This window comes from Electrophorus electricus, chromosome 17 (assembly GCF_013358815.1).
Source record: "Electrophorus electricus isolate fEleEle1 chromosome 17, fEleEle1.pri, whole genome shotgun sequence".
Classification (NCBI taxonomy): Eukaryota; Metazoa; Chordata; class Actinopteri; order Gymnotiformes; family Gymnotidae; genus Electrophorus; species Electrophorus electricus.
The window spans coordinates 733708-753490 of NC_049551.1; the positions used below are offsets into that span (position 1 = coordinate 733708).

The 19783-nt window shown below is 47.2% G+C and overlaps 2 protein-coding genes across 2 annotated transcripts; one reads left to right on the forward strand and one right to left on the reverse strand.

The window, feature by feature from the left end:
• The first annotated feature begins 949 nt into the window (after positions 1 to 949).
• bmp1b (bone morphogenetic protein 1b) lies at positions 950 to 12124 on the forward strand. The gene is given in 22 exon segments (XM_035535740.1): positions 950 to 974; positions 1200 to 1350; positions 1686 to 1767; positions 3069 to 3175; positions 3357 to 3481; positions 3871 to 3989; positions 4347 to 4499; positions 4649 to 4673; positions 4676 to 4735; positions 5045 to 5190; positions 5294 to 5489; positions 5756 to 5917; positions 7678 to 7736; positions 7990 to 8207; positions 8209 to 8234; positions 8454 to 8579; positions 9590 to 9658; positions 9661 to 9754; positions 9790 to 9811; positions 9912 to 10013; positions 10099 to 10326; positions 10661 to 12124. Coding segments are annotated over 22 exon segments (2430 nt in total). The 3' UTR covers positions 10796 to 12124.
• On the reverse strand, positions 11588 to 16812 carry trim69 (tripartite motif containing 69). The gene is made up of 6 exons (XM_027018260.2): positions 16070 to 16812; positions 15584 to 15679; positions 15003 to 15236; positions 14080 to 14102; positions 13881 to 13996; positions 11588 to 12838 (listed from the first exon to the last, which is right to left on the reverse strand). Exons 1-6 carry the CDS (start codon positions 16646 to 16648, stop codon positions 12294 to 12296), a joined length of 1593 nt encoding a protein of 530 aa, XP_026874061.2. The 5' UTR covers positions 16649 to 16812; the 3' UTR covers positions 11588 to 12293.
• Between the last annotated feature and the right edge of the window lie 2971 nt (positions 16813 to 19783).

Sequence of the window (19783 nt, forward strand, 5' to 3'; positions counted from 1 at the left end):
CTCACCTCTGTCTCCATCAGGGTGGAGTACTTCCACCTTAATCTCCAACTCACCTCTGTCTCCATCAGTTTAGGCTTAAGGAGGCTGGATATTCTTTATTACAGGTGAGCAGTAACTAGTCATCCCTGCCTGTGTACCCCCTCCATGTTATCGCCATGGGAACATATACTTGGGGGGGCTAACCCTGTTACACTTATTGCACCAGAAACCAAAGACAGATTCACGAATCTGATTTCATGGCTTGTTGATTTTCATAGCTGTAGAATCCAGCAGGTCAGATAATGATCATTTACATACACTCCCCCAGGAAAGTGTTTTAACACCTTTAGTGTTTACATACATAGCAGATCTTGAACTTTCCTGAGTTCACTGATGTTATGGCCATGGTGACCCTGGGTGACGAGGGCTGGGCTCCCATCCTCCACTATTCCCGAAATCGCTGAGAGAAGTCAAAAGTCTTTCTAAATACTACAAAAACCAAGGACATGTTTGCAGTGGAGCTAGTGGTGAAGGTGCTGGACTGGTAATCAGAAGGTTTCTGGTTCAAATTACACCACTGCGACGTTACCACTGTTGGGTCCCTGAGCAAGACCCTTCACCCTCAAGTTGTACTCACTCATAATTGTAAGTTGCTTTGGATAAAAGAGTCAGCTAAATGCTGTAAATGATTTTTTTTTTAATGATCAAATCTTTAAACTCTACCGTTACGCTTTTAGAGTTTCTTGGTCTTCTACATCTCATGCTGTTTTGGCAGTTCTACTGAGACACAGGAAAAGACCAGAAGGGTTAACCAGGAACAAAGGCCACAGACTGTTAGATAACATCACATTTACAGAGAGAGTGTTGAATAAGGCAAACAGCATTATGGGTGACATGAGGTATTCCTCTTCATCCTAAGACGTGAGGTCCTCCTCTTCCTCCTCAGATGTGTTCCACCACAGAGTTGCCCATGTTTCTGAGCTTCTCCCAGAGCGGTGAGCCTAAAAACATTACACACATACACACACACACACACAGCTTACCAACATCCAGCTTCATAGAGTTCTCCTCCAGTAGCTCTGCCTTCCAACTCTATAGATCAACACTTAGAACCAAAGTTTAGCCCATAACAGAAAAATGTGGTCTGTTCCTTATTATCTGATTGGACATTCCTAACATGTGGCATTAGTTATATGACTTAGAGGTCCTGTTTTGTGAAGTACCCCACCCTGAGTACGCTGAGCAGAAGCTGGGCTGGACAGAGCCTGTCCTTTACCTGTGGGTAAAGACACCCAGGACTCCACCCACAATCACACCCCTCGCTGAGCCTCCGCCCACACCCAACTCCAACACACACCACCTCCCCGACAGGTTCGTGTGTGTGTTTCTGTGTGTGGTATGTGGATGTGTGCTGAATTGTGCAGTGTGTGTGAAACCGGCGGTTCCAGACAGTTCTGGAACAAAGGTTTACTGCTGTACTGGTGTGTGGTGGCCAGAAGAACCCTCTCTAACTGCTGCTCTGTGTGCCCATTCTGAGGCTGCGGCTGCATGCGTGCATATGCTTGCTCCATCATAGTTAACTGAGCCCATAAGGGGTTTAATAATTATGTGTAAGATAAACATGGAATATCACATCATTGGTTTAATGGGTTTTGTTCACCAATAATAAGGCTAGATTGTGTTGCCCTCTGCTCTACCCCCTGCAGGTGCTGCTCCTATGTGGGCCGTCGGGGTTGTGGTCCCCAGGCCATTTCCATCGGCAAGAGCTGTGACAAGTTCGGCATCGTTGTGCAATAACTGGGTCACATGACTGGCTTCTGGCATGAGCACATGCGGCCCGACCGAGACGCACACGTCAGCATCATCGGAGAAAACATCCAGCCAGGTTACACACTCGCACATACACACACACACGATGGGAGTGGTATCTGTCACACACATGTGTCTATGTTCTACGTGGTTGTGTACTGCTGTAATAAACTACATGTCCACTTCATAGTGGCTTTGGTGCATTACAGGTCTGTCAGCAACTCACTGAACACAGAAGGCAAAAACCTTTTGTTTCTATAAGAATGACTAATTCTGGCATTGAGCCTCAGTGTGTTGGGGGTTGTACTGCACGCTCGGAGCTGCTCAGAGATTCTCTCACATAAAACTACCTCTAAAAAGAGTGATCCTTTAACAACACTCCAGTACAAACAGCTTTACTACAAAATCATGATGTCAAATTACTTTGCGGTCACTTTATTGGTGTGCAGTTGTGGGCTGGTTACTGTCTTTCCTCACCAGCTGCTCTGGCACTGATGCCCAGAACTGCCCAGGTCTATTTAAGGACATGGACAGGACTCCTGTGGACTGGTCAGGGACTGGCTGGGTGTCCTTAAAGTGAACTTCCCCGGCTGGCCAATTAGTGTTCTCCTTGAAACACCTTGGGAAAGTCCAGCTGTCCACATGTCCAGCTGTCTTGGCAGCCTTGGTGTAATGAAGATCTGTGGAGATGACAAACACAGAGAGAAATTTTGGATGAACGAAAGCAGCAGATTGTAACATGAATAAACCTTCTTGGTCTCAGTGGAATCTTGTGTAGGTTTGAGAAGCGGAAACTCCAACAAGGACACTGGACCTTTTTCTTTTGAGGGCTTTTTTTTTTTAGATAATTACAGTGTCCAGAAAGCCACTGTACCCTCTGAGAAGTTGTAAGTTCAAGCTGTTTTATCGCGGGACATGTTGGCTCACATTTCTCAGCTGTTTCTGCAACTGAAAAAACAGCAGAAACTCAGCATGACAGGCTGATCGCTGGGCTGATCGCTGGGCTGATCGCTGGGCTGATCGCTGGGCTGATTGCTGGGCTGATCGCTGGCGTGACCTGTCTTATCGACAGTGTCCAAGTTTCTACCTGTTTGTGGGTTTCTCTGACGAATAATCCTGCTGTTACCCCTGTTGAAAGTGTGTTTCTGTTAGTTATGTGAGTAAGCCTTGCTTGCTTTGTATGTATGCGCGCATGGTATTGGTGGTATGTGTGTATTATGTTGGTGTATGGTGTGTGTGTGTGGTGGGTGTGTGCATTGTGTGGTGTGTGTGCGCTCTAGGTCAGGAGAGTAAATTTCCTGAAGATGGAGTTAGGAGAGGTGAACTCCTTGGATGAAGAGTACGACTACAACAGCATCATGCACTACACCAGAAACGCCTTCTCCAGGTGTGTAGACCTTCTTGAGGTGTGCACTAACACTAGACCTTCTCCAGGGGTGCAGACGTTCTCCTGGTGGGTGCACTAACACCTCTGTAGACCTTCTCCAGGTGTGTGGGGTGTTTTTTGGCCTCCAGGTTATCAGAACATTTACTTGAAGTTTTTCTGACTGGTTTTCTGTGTTTTATAGAGACATCTTTTTCGATACAATTCTCCCTCGTTATGATGTCAGCGGGGCCCGACCTCCCATTGGTCAGCGGATGAGGTTAAGTAAAGGGGACATTGCACCAGCCCAGAAGCTCTACAAGTGTCCCAGTAAGTAGACTACACACTGCAGACTGGAGACGCGTATCCCACAGGCCGTTGGGGCAGTGGGAGCTCCAGGAAGCTCAGGAGCCCTCTGGGTCTTCCTCTGTATTACATCATTCCTGCTCCGTAACGGACGGACTGGCCATTCCTTTCCTTCCTGCCAGTGTGCAGGAAATTTCCCTTCATGTCCCATAATTAAGCATTGTGGTGTTTCTTTGTAGTGGATATCAGGGACAAACGTATTACAAATGACAAATGTAATAAGCTGCGCTGTGTTGTGCTGTGGTGACGGAGCTGACAGAGGTGTCCCTCATGCTGTGTTGCACTGAGCTGTGGTGATGGAGGTGTTCCTCGTGGTGTGCTGTGTTTCTAACATTCTTCAGCTCTTTGATCAGCGTGTGGTGGGAGCCTGCAGGATGGCCCCGGCAACTTCTCCTCTCCCGGGTCCCCGAACGGCTACGCCACCTACGCCCACTGCGCCTGGAGCATCTCCGTCATCCCCGGGGGAGAAGGTGTGATGCATTCCTTCTCCTCTCAGACCTCCCTGAGATCCACCTGTCCATAGTGGTTAGATATAGTGCTAACCCACTAGTTCATCAAAGGACTTCATATCTTAGGGGCTGTGTTGGTCACAATCACAGTCATGTGTGTAACAGTGCATGCTAATCACAGGCCTGTGTGTTATATTTCTGGTTGGACTGGAAGCAGTTATTAACCTGTTACAGTCCATTACTAGTCTGTCAGTCAGCTGACAACCTCCCATTCCATCTTACAACCTCACAGTCTTGGTGACAGCCGAGACCAACTCTGTCGTGTTTGGAAAGTGATGGTAGATTCCCGTCCTGTCTCTCTTCTGTCTTGTGTCCCTGAGATTGTCCTTAACTTCCAGTCTATAGACCTGTACCGAAGCCATCTGTGTTGGTACGACCGCGTTGAGGTCAGAAATGGATACTGGTGGAAATTCCCGTTAAAAGGTTCTTCACTTTCCTGATCACTTGAATTCCTTCTAAAACCGCTTGTGGAAGTCCTAGTGAGCACTATGAGCAGCTTGGTCCGTGATGTCCGGAATATGGTGAGGTGCAGTCCGGCACGTCTCTCTGCCCGTCTGTCTGCTGCTGGCCCTGTTTGATTGACATTTCTGTGTGTGACTGTTGTTTTCTGATTGGTCCAGAGCCCCTGGTTTCCACAGACAGTCGGCTGTGATTGAGTTCCGCAGCAGCAGTAACTAGGTGGGGAAGGGATTCTCCGCCAGCTACGACGGTACACTTCTCCTATGCCCTAGCTCCCCTAACACCCTATCCTCTACCTTCCTCTTCCACGCCAATTTAAAATTTAAATAATCATTATATTTTCAATCACTATTGACTTCTGCATTAGTGATAATCAAATTATTAATCACTTTATACTACAAATACAGAGAGAGTGAAAACAGAAGAATCCTTGAATCATAAACATTGAACACAGAGATCAGTTGGGTTGTCCTGAGGTCCACATCCAGGCTGCGTGAGAATCTGACTGTCAGACCCTGATCCTCTCAGGCTAGTTTAATGCGTGTGGTTCTCTCCCCAGCCATTTGTGGTGGTGAGATCCACAGAGACTGTGGACAGATTCAGTCCTCCAACTATCCTGGCGACTACTGTCCCAACAAAGTGTGTGTGTGGAAGGTGACGGTGGCTCTGGGGTTCCACGTGGGTCTGCGTTTCCAGTCGTTTGGGGTGAGGGGCAGTCTGTAGACCTGCTGGCCAGCACCACGTCTTGGAGGCGGAGGGTGTGGGGAAGCTGAAAGGACATAACAGTGCTGTTTGCCCTGCTGCGCAGATCAAGAGACATGACAACTGCACCTGCGACTACCTTGAGGTGCAGGACGGATGAATGGATAGCAGTCCTCTCCTCGACCGTTTCTGTGGCAACCAGATACCCGACAACATCGAGGCCAGCTCCAGCCAGCTGTGGCTACTGTTCATGTCAGATGGCTCTGTCAACAAGGAGCAGATTGCAGCCAATTTCTTCACAGGTAAAGGTACCGCTCGGGCACGATGGGCATCACACAGAACGTGGTTCCTGTATTCCACCAGTCTCTGAGCAGTGAGATATCTCTTTACAGAAACATCTCAGCTCAATAAACATTTATATAGTGTTTTTACAGAAACATTTAATGTCTTTTCTGTTTTTCTGTGTCTTCTGTAAATGGGTTTTCTCACTGACATCATGGACAGGTCATGCAGTAATATCATTTTCCCTTTACATTCATACACAGCTTCACTGTTGGTTTTATATCAGATATATTGTTTTCTATTGTTTGTCTGTCTGTTTTCGTTTCTGTGACTGATGAGTGCTCCAGGCCTGATGAGGGCCAGTGTGAACAGCGATGTGTCAACATTCTGGGTAGCTACCGCTTTGTGTGTGAGCCCGGCTACGAGCTGGCGCCTGACCACTGTGAGGGTGAGTGCAGACTGATTTATGAACACATAACATGCACATACTCACTCTTTCTCACTCTTTCACTCACACACACAGTCTCACTCTCTTACACACAGACACTCTCTTACACACAGACACACACACACACACATCTGCATCCAAACTCTAAACACACACACAATCATAAACATACATACATGCATCTGCACATGAACACCTAACTATACACACACACACACACAGTATGCACCCACCTCAGAGCACTCTGCACATGAACACCTAACTATACACACACACACACAGTATGCACCCACCTCAGAGCACTCTGCACATGAACACCTAACTATACACACACACACACAGTATGCACCCACCTCAGAGCACTCTGCACATGAACACCTAACTATACACACACACACACAGTATGCACCCACCTCAGAGCACTCTGCACATGAACACCTAACTATACACACACACACACAGTATGCACCCACCTCAGAGCACTCTGCACATGAACACCTAACTATACACACACACACACAGTATGCACCCACCTCAGAGCACTCTGCACATGAACACCTAACTATACACACACACACACAGTATGCACCCAACTCAGAGCACTCTGCACATGAACACCTAACTATACACACATACACACACAGTATGCACCCACCTCAGAGCACTCTGCACATGAACACCTAACTATACACACACACACACAGTATGCACCCACCTCAGAGCACTCTGCACATGAACACCTAACTATATACACACACACACAGTATGCACCCACCTCAGAGCACTCTGCACATGAACACCTAACTATACACACACACACACAGTATGCACCCACCTCAGAGCACTCTGCACATGAACACCTAACTATACACACACACACACAGTATGCACCCACCTCAGAGCACTCTGCACATGAACACCTAACTATACACACACACACACAGTATGCACCCACCTCAGAGCACTCTGCACATGAACACCTAACTATACACACACACACACAGTATGCACCCACCTCAGAGCACTCTGCACATGAACACCTAACTATACACACACACACAGTATGCACCCACCTCAGAGCACTCTGCACATGAACACCTAACTATACACACACACACACACACACAGTATGCACCCACCTCAGAGCACTCTGAGTGTTTTGTGGGAGTTTCCATGAATTATGGCATTTCTGCCAATTATGGCAGAATTTCCTTCAGTCTTTAGGCATGTCACATCAAGGGTTATCATAACTCATACAACCCTACCGAGAGTCAGGTCAGGTCAGTAAGCTTTATTGTCATGGCCATATGCAATAAGAGTTTTGCCAAAGTGGTATTACAATAATTAAGGAAATTAAAAGCTCTCTTATAATAAAGAACTAATAGGTATGAAATAATCATTGGAAGAAGTCAAATGAAAGGAAAATAAGTACATAATAAGGATTGGGGCAAAAACTAATTAGATAAGTAGATAAAGGTGTTTATAAACTGGGCAATATGGTATGGAGGTGTGTGGGGAGTCTGTTTGGTTGGGCTCCTCTCTGTCCCTCATCTTATGCAGGCAGACATGCATTGCCCAGATAAAGCACTGCTTTCTTTTTCACCCAATAGGATGGACAGTTTGTCAGTGTTTTCTTTCTCTCTCTCTTCCTCCCATCACACACACACTCTCTCTCTCTCGCTCTCTTCCTCCCATCTCTCTCTCTCTCTCTCTCTCTCTCTCTCTCTCTCTCTCTCTCTCTCTCTCTCTGATGCCAGTAGCTGCCTGTGGAGGCTTCATTACCAAGCTGAATGGTTCTTTCTCCAGCCCTGGAGAGGCTGTTTAGGGACAGTGTATAACTGTGTTAAGATCAAAGAATATGTCATATTTACACAAAATGACTAGATGTAGTCAACAGATCAATGTTTTATTCCTGCTAAAATTTTGAACTTTCTGTCCTGTGACACTTGCGAATGTTGCATGTTTCAGAGAAAGGGTGAGGAGATGGGAGGAGAGGTGTGTTTCAGGTGTGTATGACTTCTTTGCCTGGTGTGTTTCAGGTGTGTATGACTTCTTTGCCTGGTGTGTTTCAGGTGTGTATGACTTCTTTGCCTGGTGTGTTTCAGGTGTGTATGACTTCTTTGCCTGGTGTGTTTCAGGTGTGTAAGTACGACTTTTTGGAGGTCCACAGTGGCCCCTCCTCTGGCCTCAGACTCCAGGGCAGGTTCTGTGGCAGCTCCAAGCCCGAGGCTGTCACCTCCTTCTTCAGCCACATGCGCGTGGAGTTCAGGTCCGACAACGCCGTGTCCAAGAGGCTTCAAAGCCCTGTTCTTCTCCGGTGTGTACACCGACCCGGAGCCCTTAGATCAGCCTCAACCTCACACACGCACACGCACACACACACGCAGACACACACAAATGCACACAGACACACACACTTGGTATTTGTCTAATGCGGGCTACTCTAGAGCTACAGGTTAGAGTGTCTTTCTGGCCGTGACAGCTCTGCTGTGTAAGATCTCTCTTCACTCTTTCGTTGTTCGCTGTCACGCTGCAGATGTAGACGAGTGCTCACAGGACAATGGCAGGTGTCAGCAGGACTGTGTCAACACATTTGGCAGCTACACCTGTCAGTGCTGACAAGGGTTCGTCCTGCACAAAAACAAACACAGCTGCAGGGAAGGTGCATACTCCTCCCACACTTCCTGCTGCCTCTCTGCTGTCAGACCGCTCTGAGTAGTATAATAATAATAATAATAATAATAATAATAATAATAATAATAATAATAATAGCAGCTTTGAGAAGCAGGTATACTAAACACTGTATTAATACACAACCAGGATAAAGTAACCGCAGACCAGACCGATAGCTGGAACAAATATTAAAGTTTATTATTAGACTGGTATGAGTAAAGTGCCCCTTTCTGGGTTATAGTGCACTCGCGCGCTGAGACTACCTCATCGTCTATTATCAAGGAAGTCTCGCGTCATCAGAGGCGCGCGATAGCGGTTTGATCGCTCAGATAGCAGGCTGAACTGCTGAGGGAAAAGTCCAAAATTATTTTTAGTGCACGTCAAATATAGTAAACATAAAACAGGAAGCCATGAAAGTTTATACCCTGTGTTGGATTCATTTTTATTATTTTTGTTTTATGCCTCGAATATTAATGTTGATGAATTGAGTGTGTGCCTGTTGTAAAATTGTGGGTGAATTCTTTAAGCACGCGAGCTTGAGCGTGACAGCACAACGGTAAATCAAGCAGAACATCAACCACTCCGATCACGTCAAAAGCCCGCTCATGTTCTGTTATACATAAACACAATGCTTTAAAGAAACAACAATAAATGGATGATTTTATGTGTGCCGAGAGAGAAATAATCGCATAAGAAAACATCAGCGCCGTTTCGGTAACTTTAATGTGTCCAGCTCCGGGGCGGGAATTCGGGCAGTACGCTGCTTCCGCCAAAATAAAAACACCAACTTTTCATTACATAATGCCTTGTGGTGCCAGAGCCAGCAGACAAGACCAACAAGACTCTAGCAGTGCTTATAGCACTGAGCCAACCATGTGACAGCCAATCAGCTATTAGAATTAAAAAGCAGGGGTAAGGGTGGAGCTGTTGTAGAGCTGTTGCTGGGATGTTGAGGTGTTGTGTTGCTGGGCTGTTGTCTGTCTGTGTTTATGTTCCAAGCCGGCTGTGACCAGGTGATCACCACTGTGTCTGGCACCATTACAAGCCCCAACTGGCCAAATAAATACCCAGTAAGAAGTCCTGCACCTGAGCCCTCTCAACCACACCTGGACACTGCAACAAACTGGTACCTCCACCATCAGCATGCAGTCAAACTTCACCTTTGCACTGACACCATTTATGGCCAGTGTCTTGTGCAGTGCGCCTGCCCTGTGGACGTCTGTGTGTGTGTGTGTGTGTGTGTGTGTGTCTCTCTCTCTCTCTCTCTCTCTCTCTCTCTCTCTCTCTCTCTCTCTCTCTCTCTCTGTCTCTCTCTCTGAAGCCCTTGCCTGTCCTCTCCAATGGTGATCAGATGTTCCTGTGTTTCTTCTCCAACAGCTCAGTGCAGAGGAGGGACTTCGAGGTGTATTACGCAGCAGGTGACGTCTCCTCACAGGCGCCAGCAGAAAACTAGTCTGCTGGTGGTCTCGGTCTCTGGGGTTAAAACATTCTCGCTGTCCCCTGTGGAGTGTGGAGGAAACCTACAGGCTGAGGTGAGGACCAGAGACGTCTACTCATGGGCTCAGTTTGGCGACAACAACTACGCGGGCGCGTTGGACTGCCAGTGAGTGATCTCGGCAGAGAAGGGCTACGGCGTGGAGCTGGAGAAGGAGGAGGGCTGTGGTTATGACCACGTGGAGCTGTTTGATGGGGCAGATGCTGAGGCTCCTTTCCTGGGACGCGACTGTGGCTCTGGTGTAAAGCTAAATACATCCTCCACACCTCGGCACACACGCGATCCCCTCCACACCCTCCACACACGCGATCCCCCCCACCCCCACAAACGCACACCTCCGCACACACGCGAGTCTCGGGGTCAGCACACCATACAAAGCAGCAAAAGAGCCAGTTGTTTACGGTTCATCTCCCTACAACTGCAACCATGTGTGGTTATAGATCTGGATGACAGGATCTGCGGTCCCAATGCAGTCAGGCTGGATTGGTGTCTGGGGTCTCCAGTCTGACCCAAGCCACCTGTGTGGCGTCTTTACGGCAGAACTTTAAGGCCTGTGTGTTCCTGCTGTGTTCCAGCCTTCAGAGAAGATCCACTCGGCCGGTGACGCCATCACCATCAGGTTCTACTCAGACGATACGATCAGTAAAAAGGGCTTCCATGTGCGCTACACCAGCACCAGACACCAGGACTTGTTGCACACCAGCGACTGACATGCTTTCCTGTTTGGAGTAGCTCCAGAGCAGATAGTTTACATGGTGATGAGCCAGCCTAAGTCCTCACACAAGCGCTGTTGTCTGGTTCTACTCTACAGAGCCAACTCCGCCCCTAACCCTGCCCCCTCCCAGGCTGTGTGCAGTGAGGCCAGTCCCATCACATCCTGATTTATGACCTTAGTTAACCCCTCTGGCTCTGAAGCGAAGAAAAATGGAGCTCTTACTATGAATGTTGCTGTAGAGTAACTCTTAAGTCTACCGATAGCTGGGTGTGTGAGGGTGCCAGCTGAGGAACACATGAATTCTGTTGCTGCTGGAGGGCAGCAGTCCTGGATAAATTCTGCACCACTGCAGTTCTTCTGCCCTCAGACCTTTAGGACAGAGCTTCTGAGCACTCTATTGGCTGGCTGCTCTGTGAGAGAGGCTCACTCAGTAAATATTCACTGATCCGTTTCAGCTCCTTCACTACATTTAAACTGTAACAGTGCAGTAAAGAGCTGTGATTTTAAAGGTCTAATAAACGTCTCCCAAGATGCCAAACGTTGACTCATTTATTCTGTCTGGGTGAGATTTAGGGTCCATCTCAGCTATAGGGTGCCAGTACAACAGGACAAGCATTCAGCAGTGGGACATGTGCACCTCCTAGTGTGCACCAGTGGTACTGCGCATAGCTAGGCGTAGATAGATACAGGGTTACGTGGTCGGAGGTCAAATTTCATTGTCTGAATGCACACTCACTTGTGACAACTATGGTTGTCAGATATTCAGAAAATGAATTAATAGAATTAATTGTATTGATATTTTATTGATATCTGTTCACAAGATTACACTCCTGAACACCCCATTACACATGTGACTGTCGATGGTGATCTGGATATGAAAAACTGCTGATCAGTGATTGGTCCATGTTGTTTGACTGAATTCAATCACTTCATCTGAAACTCTCTTTTCATCTCTCTCGCACTCTCTCATTTGTAGGGATGTAGTTTCAGTTCAAAAACTAACCCCTGATTGGGTAATGGGGTGTCTTTCAAAACTCAGAACTAACTGAATGTAAACGGCCTGAGTCCTTATAAAACATTCAGACTGTTAGATTACAAAAATAAAGCATGCTTTTACTGTACTGTTACAAATATATAGATACATATAAAAAGGTAAACAGGTAGACTAGTTAAAGTAAATATGTAGCTTACAAAGATCTGTCCTGAATTCACAGACATCTCAGAGCATGTTGACTAACTTCTGTCAGTTGACAATGTTTGTGAGGTTTATGGTAACAACGTGATTTGGGATATGTGCTGTTACTCTGAGATGATTTCATGACCTGCATTAACAAACTATCTCGTCATCTCGGTCCAGCCAGAGCAGTACAGGTTTATTCTGATCCTAGATCAGTTTAGATAAGCATTCATTGCCTTGGTGCAGAGATGCTCAAATCTTGCCACCCTCAGCCACTGATGTGGAGCTTCACTGCACTAGTGTGTGTGTGACGGCCTCAAATCTTTGGTGTAAAAACTTTGAGAGGCTCGTTCTCATGAACCTTGTCCAAGAAGCCAAGGTTGAAGTAGGGATAGAGCGTCTCGGTGAAGGTGTCCCGAAATGTGTAGAGGTGCGTCATGCTCTCCGCGTTGTAGAAGGACACCAGGCCTCTCTTATAGTCCAGGTACACACCGATGCGGTCCAGCTGCTCATCCAGGCTCAGGACAGTAGGGGGCGCCGTACCAGCCATGTACTGCACCCCGTAGGACAGCGAGATGGTCCAGAAGCCGTTAGTGGGCGTGGCCTTGATCAGGCCCTTCCTGGGCACTGACTCACGGGCCACGCCCACCTTCCACACGGTGCTGCTACACACCTCGATCTCCCAGTAGTGGCGTCCATGCGTGAAGCCCTGGCTGCCCAACAGGGACAGTGCAGCGTTGAAGCGCTGAGGGTTGTCCTGTGCTGAGCTGTTGAACGTCTGGTAGCGCACGCACGTCAGCGACGGCGTCAGGCTCAACCACGGGTTCGCTGTGCTCGAGTTGAACGTGATGGAAGATGGCACTGCACAGAAGAAGAAGAGGATGAAGGTGTGAGTGAGAGGACTGTACAGGGCCCAGGACAGCAATTTGTTGAGAAATGTCTATCTGTCTATCTGACTGTCTATCTGACTGTCTATCTATCTATCTATCTATCTATCTATCTATCTATCTATCTATCTATCTATCTATCTATCTATCTATCTATCTATCTATCTATCTATCTATCTATCTATCTATCTATCTATCTATCTATCTATCTATTACAGGTATAACAGGTCCTTATATCTAATTACTAAAACACCCTGGGTCTGAGTTTTTTATGATGTGTGGTGGTGTTCTCTTTCCTGCACTATGAAGAAAAGATTGGGTCACATTATTTTGTGTATGCTAATGAGCGCTGCTCTCATTCAGTTGATGGCTGATGGGGTTGGACACTGAAACACACTGAACTGACCACCACAGAGTGCTAGTGTTTATTCAAGACAGTTACCTTTTTACTTTTTTGTAAAATGGCTTCAGAACTACAACTACTACTGATGATGATGATGATAATAATACTAGACTATAATTAGTGTGAAAGGAACATCTATTCACATGATTAAGTCAAAGAATAAAAGCCAGAAAAGTGAAATGTAGGTCACATTACAGAATTACACTGAATCTGTAAAACATTTTTCTTTTTACACTAGAGGTCGTAATTGAGCACAATCACAAGTACTCTTTTTACAGCCTCTGTGTAAAAGTGTTGTGGTAGAGGTAACCTCTGACCTGGGTATGTGTGTTGTATTAGAGAGGTGACCTCTGACCTGGGTACGTGTGTTGTATTAGAGAGGTGACCTCTGACCTGGGCACGTGTGTTGTATTAGAGAGGTGACCTCTGACCTGGGTACGTGTGTTGTATTAGAGAGGTGACCTCTGACCTGGGCACGTGTGTTGTATTAGAGAGGTGACCTCTGACCTGGGTACGTGTGTTGTATTAGGTGACCTCTGACCTGGGTACGTGTGTTGTATTAGGTGACCTCTGACCTGGGTACGTGTGTTGTATTAGAGAGGTGACCTCTGACCTGGATAAATGCTTCCTTTCAGGCACTTCCATACTCGGTACTGGAGTGGTCCAGCAAATCGGCCCTCACACAGCTGTGGTCGCGTCAGCACGGGCTTCTCAAACTTCAGAGGCTGCCTGCTTCAGACAATACAAGCTCAGACTCGGAGACGCCGGAGGCTGCACACAGAAGGGAAGCAACGTGTGCGGCACGCACTCACCTCTGAAGGAGACTCTTTATAGTCTGTGTGGAGAGAGAGACAGGAAACAGAAGGCTGATTAGTTTGGCAGGCGCTTGAGGAATCGGGGGGTGGGGGGGTGTTTTCCATATGAGATCAGACCTCTCCACCCAGACCCTCTTGCTCTCTGGAAATCCCCCTGCCCTGATAAGCCCCTCTATCTCCTCCAATCAGAAAGAGAATGACATCACTAAATTAAATTCTGCTGCCCAGCCCCCCGCACCCAGCCCCCGACCTCACAAAGCAAACCGGGGTCATTTCCTCACATGAGCTGCTGTGTATTTCTGAATCTGGACTGATCAACTGATGCGTGTCTGTCATCTTTATCGTTCTGAAGGACGCAGAACTCAGAAGTCTTAAGTGAAACTAAGGCGCACCCTCACTGAGCTCCAAAACCAAACCCCACAGCACAGTGGGAGACGTGCACCCACGTAGCCCCACAACAGACCATGTGTATTAGACTCATCTGGATTCAGTTCTCAGATGTTTCAAATGTTTCCATCTCCTCATGGTTATTTCCACACTGTGTGTGTGTGTGTGTGTGTGTGTCTTGTAGACTAAACCTGAGCTCTGTGTGTGTGTGTATTGTAGACTGACCCTGAGCTCTGTGTGCATGTGTGTGTGTACTGTAGACTGAACCTGAGCTCTGTGTGTGTGTATTGTAGACTGACCCTGAGCTGTGTGCATGTGTGTGTGTACTGTAGACTAAACCTGAGCTCTGTGTGTGTGTGTATTGTAGACTGACCCTGAGCTCTGTGTGCGTGTGTGTGTGTACTGTAGACTGAACCTGAGCTCTGTGTGTGTGTTGTAGACTGACCCTGAGCTCTGTGCGTGTGTGTGTGTGTGTGTATTGCAGACTGACCCTGAGCTCTGTGTGCGTGTGTGTGTGTGTATTGCAGACTGACCCTGAGCAGTGTGTATGGGTCCTGCTCGCTGAGTTTTTCCTCAATGTCAGCAAGAGCTCGGCGGAGCCGTGAGATCTCTACACACAGCAGGGCCTTGTGCTCGTCCAGGCGGATCAACTCGCGCCTCTCCTCCGTCTTCAGCTTCACCTGCAGGAGTTTCTCCTCCTGGTAGAGGAGCTGGTGCAGGTCACAAAACTGAGCCTCAATCCGCTGCTTCAGGTCTGCAGTGTGCTCCTGAATCAGACAGTCTGATCAGACCCTACCAATACTCACCATGAGAGAACATGACAGAAAATCTGATCATCAGTAATCAGACCCTATATCTACTGCTGATCAAACTACATTTGTTAGCTTCAGCTCAGAGTCACACTTGCTCAGGTCTTAACCGGGTCAGGGCCGGTGATGATGATAATAAACACACACTAATAGAGCTGACAAGGGTCCCAAGGACCATAGTGTCCTGGCCCGAGTGTGTACGGGGCCGAGTGTGTATCTCAGATGTTTAGAGAGCTGGAGTGTGTGGAGAGGAAGGGTAAGTAATGTAAGATGTCCTGCACTAACATCTTCATCACTTCAGTTACCTTCAGCTTCTTCACCTCATCCTCCGTCTCCCTCTCACACTGCAGCGCCGTGTTCAGCTCTGTCTGCAGCGCGCTGGCCGAGCTGCTCAGTGATGTCTGGCCAACACAGACAGACAGACAGATGTCATTCCTCAACACAGACAGACAGACAGACAGATGTCATTCCTCAACACAGACAGACAGACATCATTCTTTGTAGCTGCGTGCAAGCCCCCCCCACCCCCCAGTGCTACACTCCCCAACACTGTGCCCCCATGATGATACCCCACTAACGCAACCCCCCTGACGCTACGCCCCCTCCATGACACACCCTCCAATGCCTGCATGTCACACATTCACAAGCATATGTAACACAGTCATATGTAACACGTGTTATTTCTCTGCACAACTGCTGGATGAAACTGTTAAAGTCACCAGCGACTACATGCCACAAGCCCCTACCATACCTGCTGTGTTTCTGACACACACGCGATGTAAAGTTCTTACCCTGTATCTCTGCTGTGCCTCCTGGATACACACCAGCGCGTGAGTGCGATGTTCCTGAGAGACCCCACAGATCAGACACACGAGTTCTTGGTCTTCTTCACAGTACAGCTTCAGCTCTTCGCGATGGCGGGCACAGCGTGGAAGAGCGGGCACCACATCCAGCACCGACGCCCCACGCCCACTGCTCTCCTCCAGACCCTGGCAGTAGCTCTCCACAATGTTGGCCACGATGCGGTTGGACCGGTAGCTCTGGCCAGGAAACACCTTCCGGCACTGAGGGCAGGAGCCTGTGGCGGCCTGGCCCTGGGGGCTGGGGTTGGCCCAGTAGCCCGTGATGCAGGTCTTGCAGAAGGTGTGGTCGCAAGGTAGAGACACAGGCTGCTTGAACAGATCCAGACAGATGGAGCAGGTGAGGTCTCGGCTCAGACGCTGGGTTGCGATGTCGCATCGCGCCCGCTGCTTCTCCGCCTTGTCCTGCTTGGACCAGCTGCTGCACCTCGGGTCTGGTTTGGACATCGGGTCTGGTTTCGACATCGGGTCGGGTTTGTCGAGATCTTTCCTGGACCACGTCGCACTCATGTGTGTGCGCTCTGAGCTCTTCTTCTCGCTGTGAGAGTTAGTCTGGTTGTGAGAGGCAGCTTTAAATTTGGAGTGTCTTTTCTTTTATCATGCTCTCCCCCTTCTCTCTCTCTCTCTCTCTCTCTCTCTCTCTCTCTCTCTGTTTCTGTTCCTCCGTCTGATTGCTGGGCTCAGCCCATTCTTCCTGTTGACTGTGGGAAATGAAAGGGGATTTGCGTAGGCGGCCCGAGTCTCCAGTTAAACTCAGAGATTCCAAGTGTGTGTGTGTGTTTGAGTGTGTGTGTGTTTGAGTGTGTGTGTTTGAGTGTGTGTGTGTTTGAGTGTGTGTGTGTGTTTGAGCCAGTTACTCTCTTGCTCCTTGAGGTTGAGATCAGCCTCTGAGCTACTATCTCTACTTTGTTGATTGTAGGGTAGAGCAGCAGAGGAGAAAGTGTTCCCTCACTGCAGTGAACAAGCACTTGGCTGAGGCTCGCAGCCTAATGGAGACACTGTACTTGTGTCAGACTACAGTGTGATGCAAACCCCACATGCCTGCTTCATCCTCTGTGGGTCTTTCAGTGCAGTTATGGAGGATGGGATTGGTAGATGCCTGAAGAAAAACACACACTCCTAAGGTTTTGGAATAAACTCACTCCCTCGTAAGGTTTTGGAATAGACTCACTCCCTCGTAAGGTTTTGGAATAAACTTGCTCCCTTGTAAGGTTTTGGAATAAACTCGCTCCCTCGTAAGGTTTTGGAATAAGCATATATATCCAATAATGCTCCATAGTAAATGAGATTCTTGCAAGAGACAATAATTATACTTACTTCATTGCCATTGGTGAGCAATAATTTGAAACAAGCGGTTTTACATCCATTAAACTTTAAACTAGAGTAAAAAAAAAAGACAGGATAAACCCTAATCCTAGTAAAGTACAGAGGACAGGATGAACCCTAATCCTAGTAAAGTACAGAGGACAGGATGAACCCTAACCCTAGTAAAGTATACAGGACAGGATGAACCCTAATCCTAGTAAAGTACAGAGGACAGGATGAACCCTAACCCTAGTAAAGTATACAGGACAGGATAAACCCTAATCCTAGTAAAGTACAGAGGACAGGATGAAGCCTAACCCTAGTAAAGTATACAGGACAGGATAAACCCTAACCCTAGTAAAGTACAGAGGACAGGATGAACCCTAATCCTAGTAAAGTACAGAGGACAGGATGAACACTAACTCTAGTAAAGTACAGGGGACAGGATGAACCCTAATCCTAGTAAAGTACAGAGGACAGGATGAACTCTAATCCTAGTAAAGTACAGAGGACAGGATGAACTCTAATCCTAGTAAAGTACAGAGGACAGGATGAACCCTAACCCTAGTAAAGTACAGAGGACAGGATGAACCCTAACCCTAGTAAAGTACAGAGGACAGGATGAACCCTAACCCTAGTAAAGTATACAGGACAGGATGAACCCTAACCCTAGTAAAGTATACAGGACAGAATTAACCCTAATCCTAGTAAAGTACAGAGGACAGGATGAACCCTAACCCTAGTAAAGTATACAGGACAGGATAAACCCTAACCCTAGTAAAGTATACAGGACAGGATGAACCCTAATCCTAGTAAAGTACAGAGGACAGGATGAACTCTAATCCTAGTAAAGTACAGAGGACAGGATGAACTCTAATCCTAGTAAAGTACAGAGGACAGGATGAACCCTAACCCTAGTAAAGTACAGAGGACAGGATGAACCCTAACCCTAGTAAAGTACAGAGGACAGGATGAACCCTAACCCTAGTAAAGTATACAGGACAGGATAAACCCTAATCCTAGTAATGTACAGAGGACAGGATGAACCCTAATCCTAGTAAAGTACAGAGGACAGGATGAACTCTAATCCTAGTAAAGTACAGAGGACAGGATGAACCCTAACCCTAGTAAAGTATACAGGACAGAATGAACCCTAACCCTAGTAAAGTACAGAGGACAGGATAAACCCTAACCCTAGTAAAGTACAGAGGACAGGATGAACCCTAACCCTAGTAAAGTACAGAGGACAGGATGAACCCTAACCCTAGTAAAGTATACAGGACAGGATGAACCCTAACCCTAGTAAAGTACAGAGGACAGGATGAACCCTAATCCTAGTAAAGTATACAGGACAGGATGAACCCTAACCCTAGTAAAGTACAGAGGACAGGATGAACCCTAACCCTAGTAAAGTATACAGGACAGGATGAACCCTAACCCTAGTAAAGTATACAGGACAGGATGAACCCTAACCCTAGTAAAGTATACAGGACAGAATGAACCCTAATCCTAGTAAAGTACAGAGGACAGGATGAACTCTAATCCTAGTAAAGTACAGAGGACAGGATGAACTCTAATCCTAGTAGAGTACAGAGGACAGGATGAACCCTAACCCTAGTAAAGTACAGAGGACAGGATGAACCCTAACCCTAGTAAAGTACAGAGGACAGGATGAACCCTAACCCTAGTAAAGTATACAGGACAGGATAAACCCTAATTCTAGTAAAGTACAGAGGACAGGATGAACCCTAATCCTAGTAAAGTACAGAGGACAGGATGAACTCTAATCCTAGTAAAGTACAGAGGACAGGATGAACCCTAACCCTAGTAAAGTATACAGGACAGAATGAACCCTAACCCTAGTAAAGTACAGAGGACAGGATGAACCCTAATCCTAGTAAAGTATATAGGACAGGATGAACCCTAACCCTAGTAAAGTATACAGGACAGGATAAACCCTAACCCTAGTAAAGTACAGAGGACAGGATGAACCCTAACCCTAGTAAAGTACAGAGGACAGGGTGAACCCTAACCCTAGTAAAGTATACAGGACAGGATGAACCCTAACCCTAGTAAAGTACAGAGGACAGGATGAACCCTAATCCTAGTAAAGTATACAGGACAGGATGAACCCTAACCCTAGTAAAGTACAGAGGACAGGATGAACCCTAATCCTAGTAAAGTATACAGGACAGGATGAACCCTAACCCTAGTAAAGTACAGAGGACAGGATGAACCCTAATCCTAGTAAAGTATACAGAACAGGATGAACCCTAACCCTAATCCTAGTAAAGTACAGAGGACAGGATGAACCCTAATCCTAGTAAAGTACAGAGGACA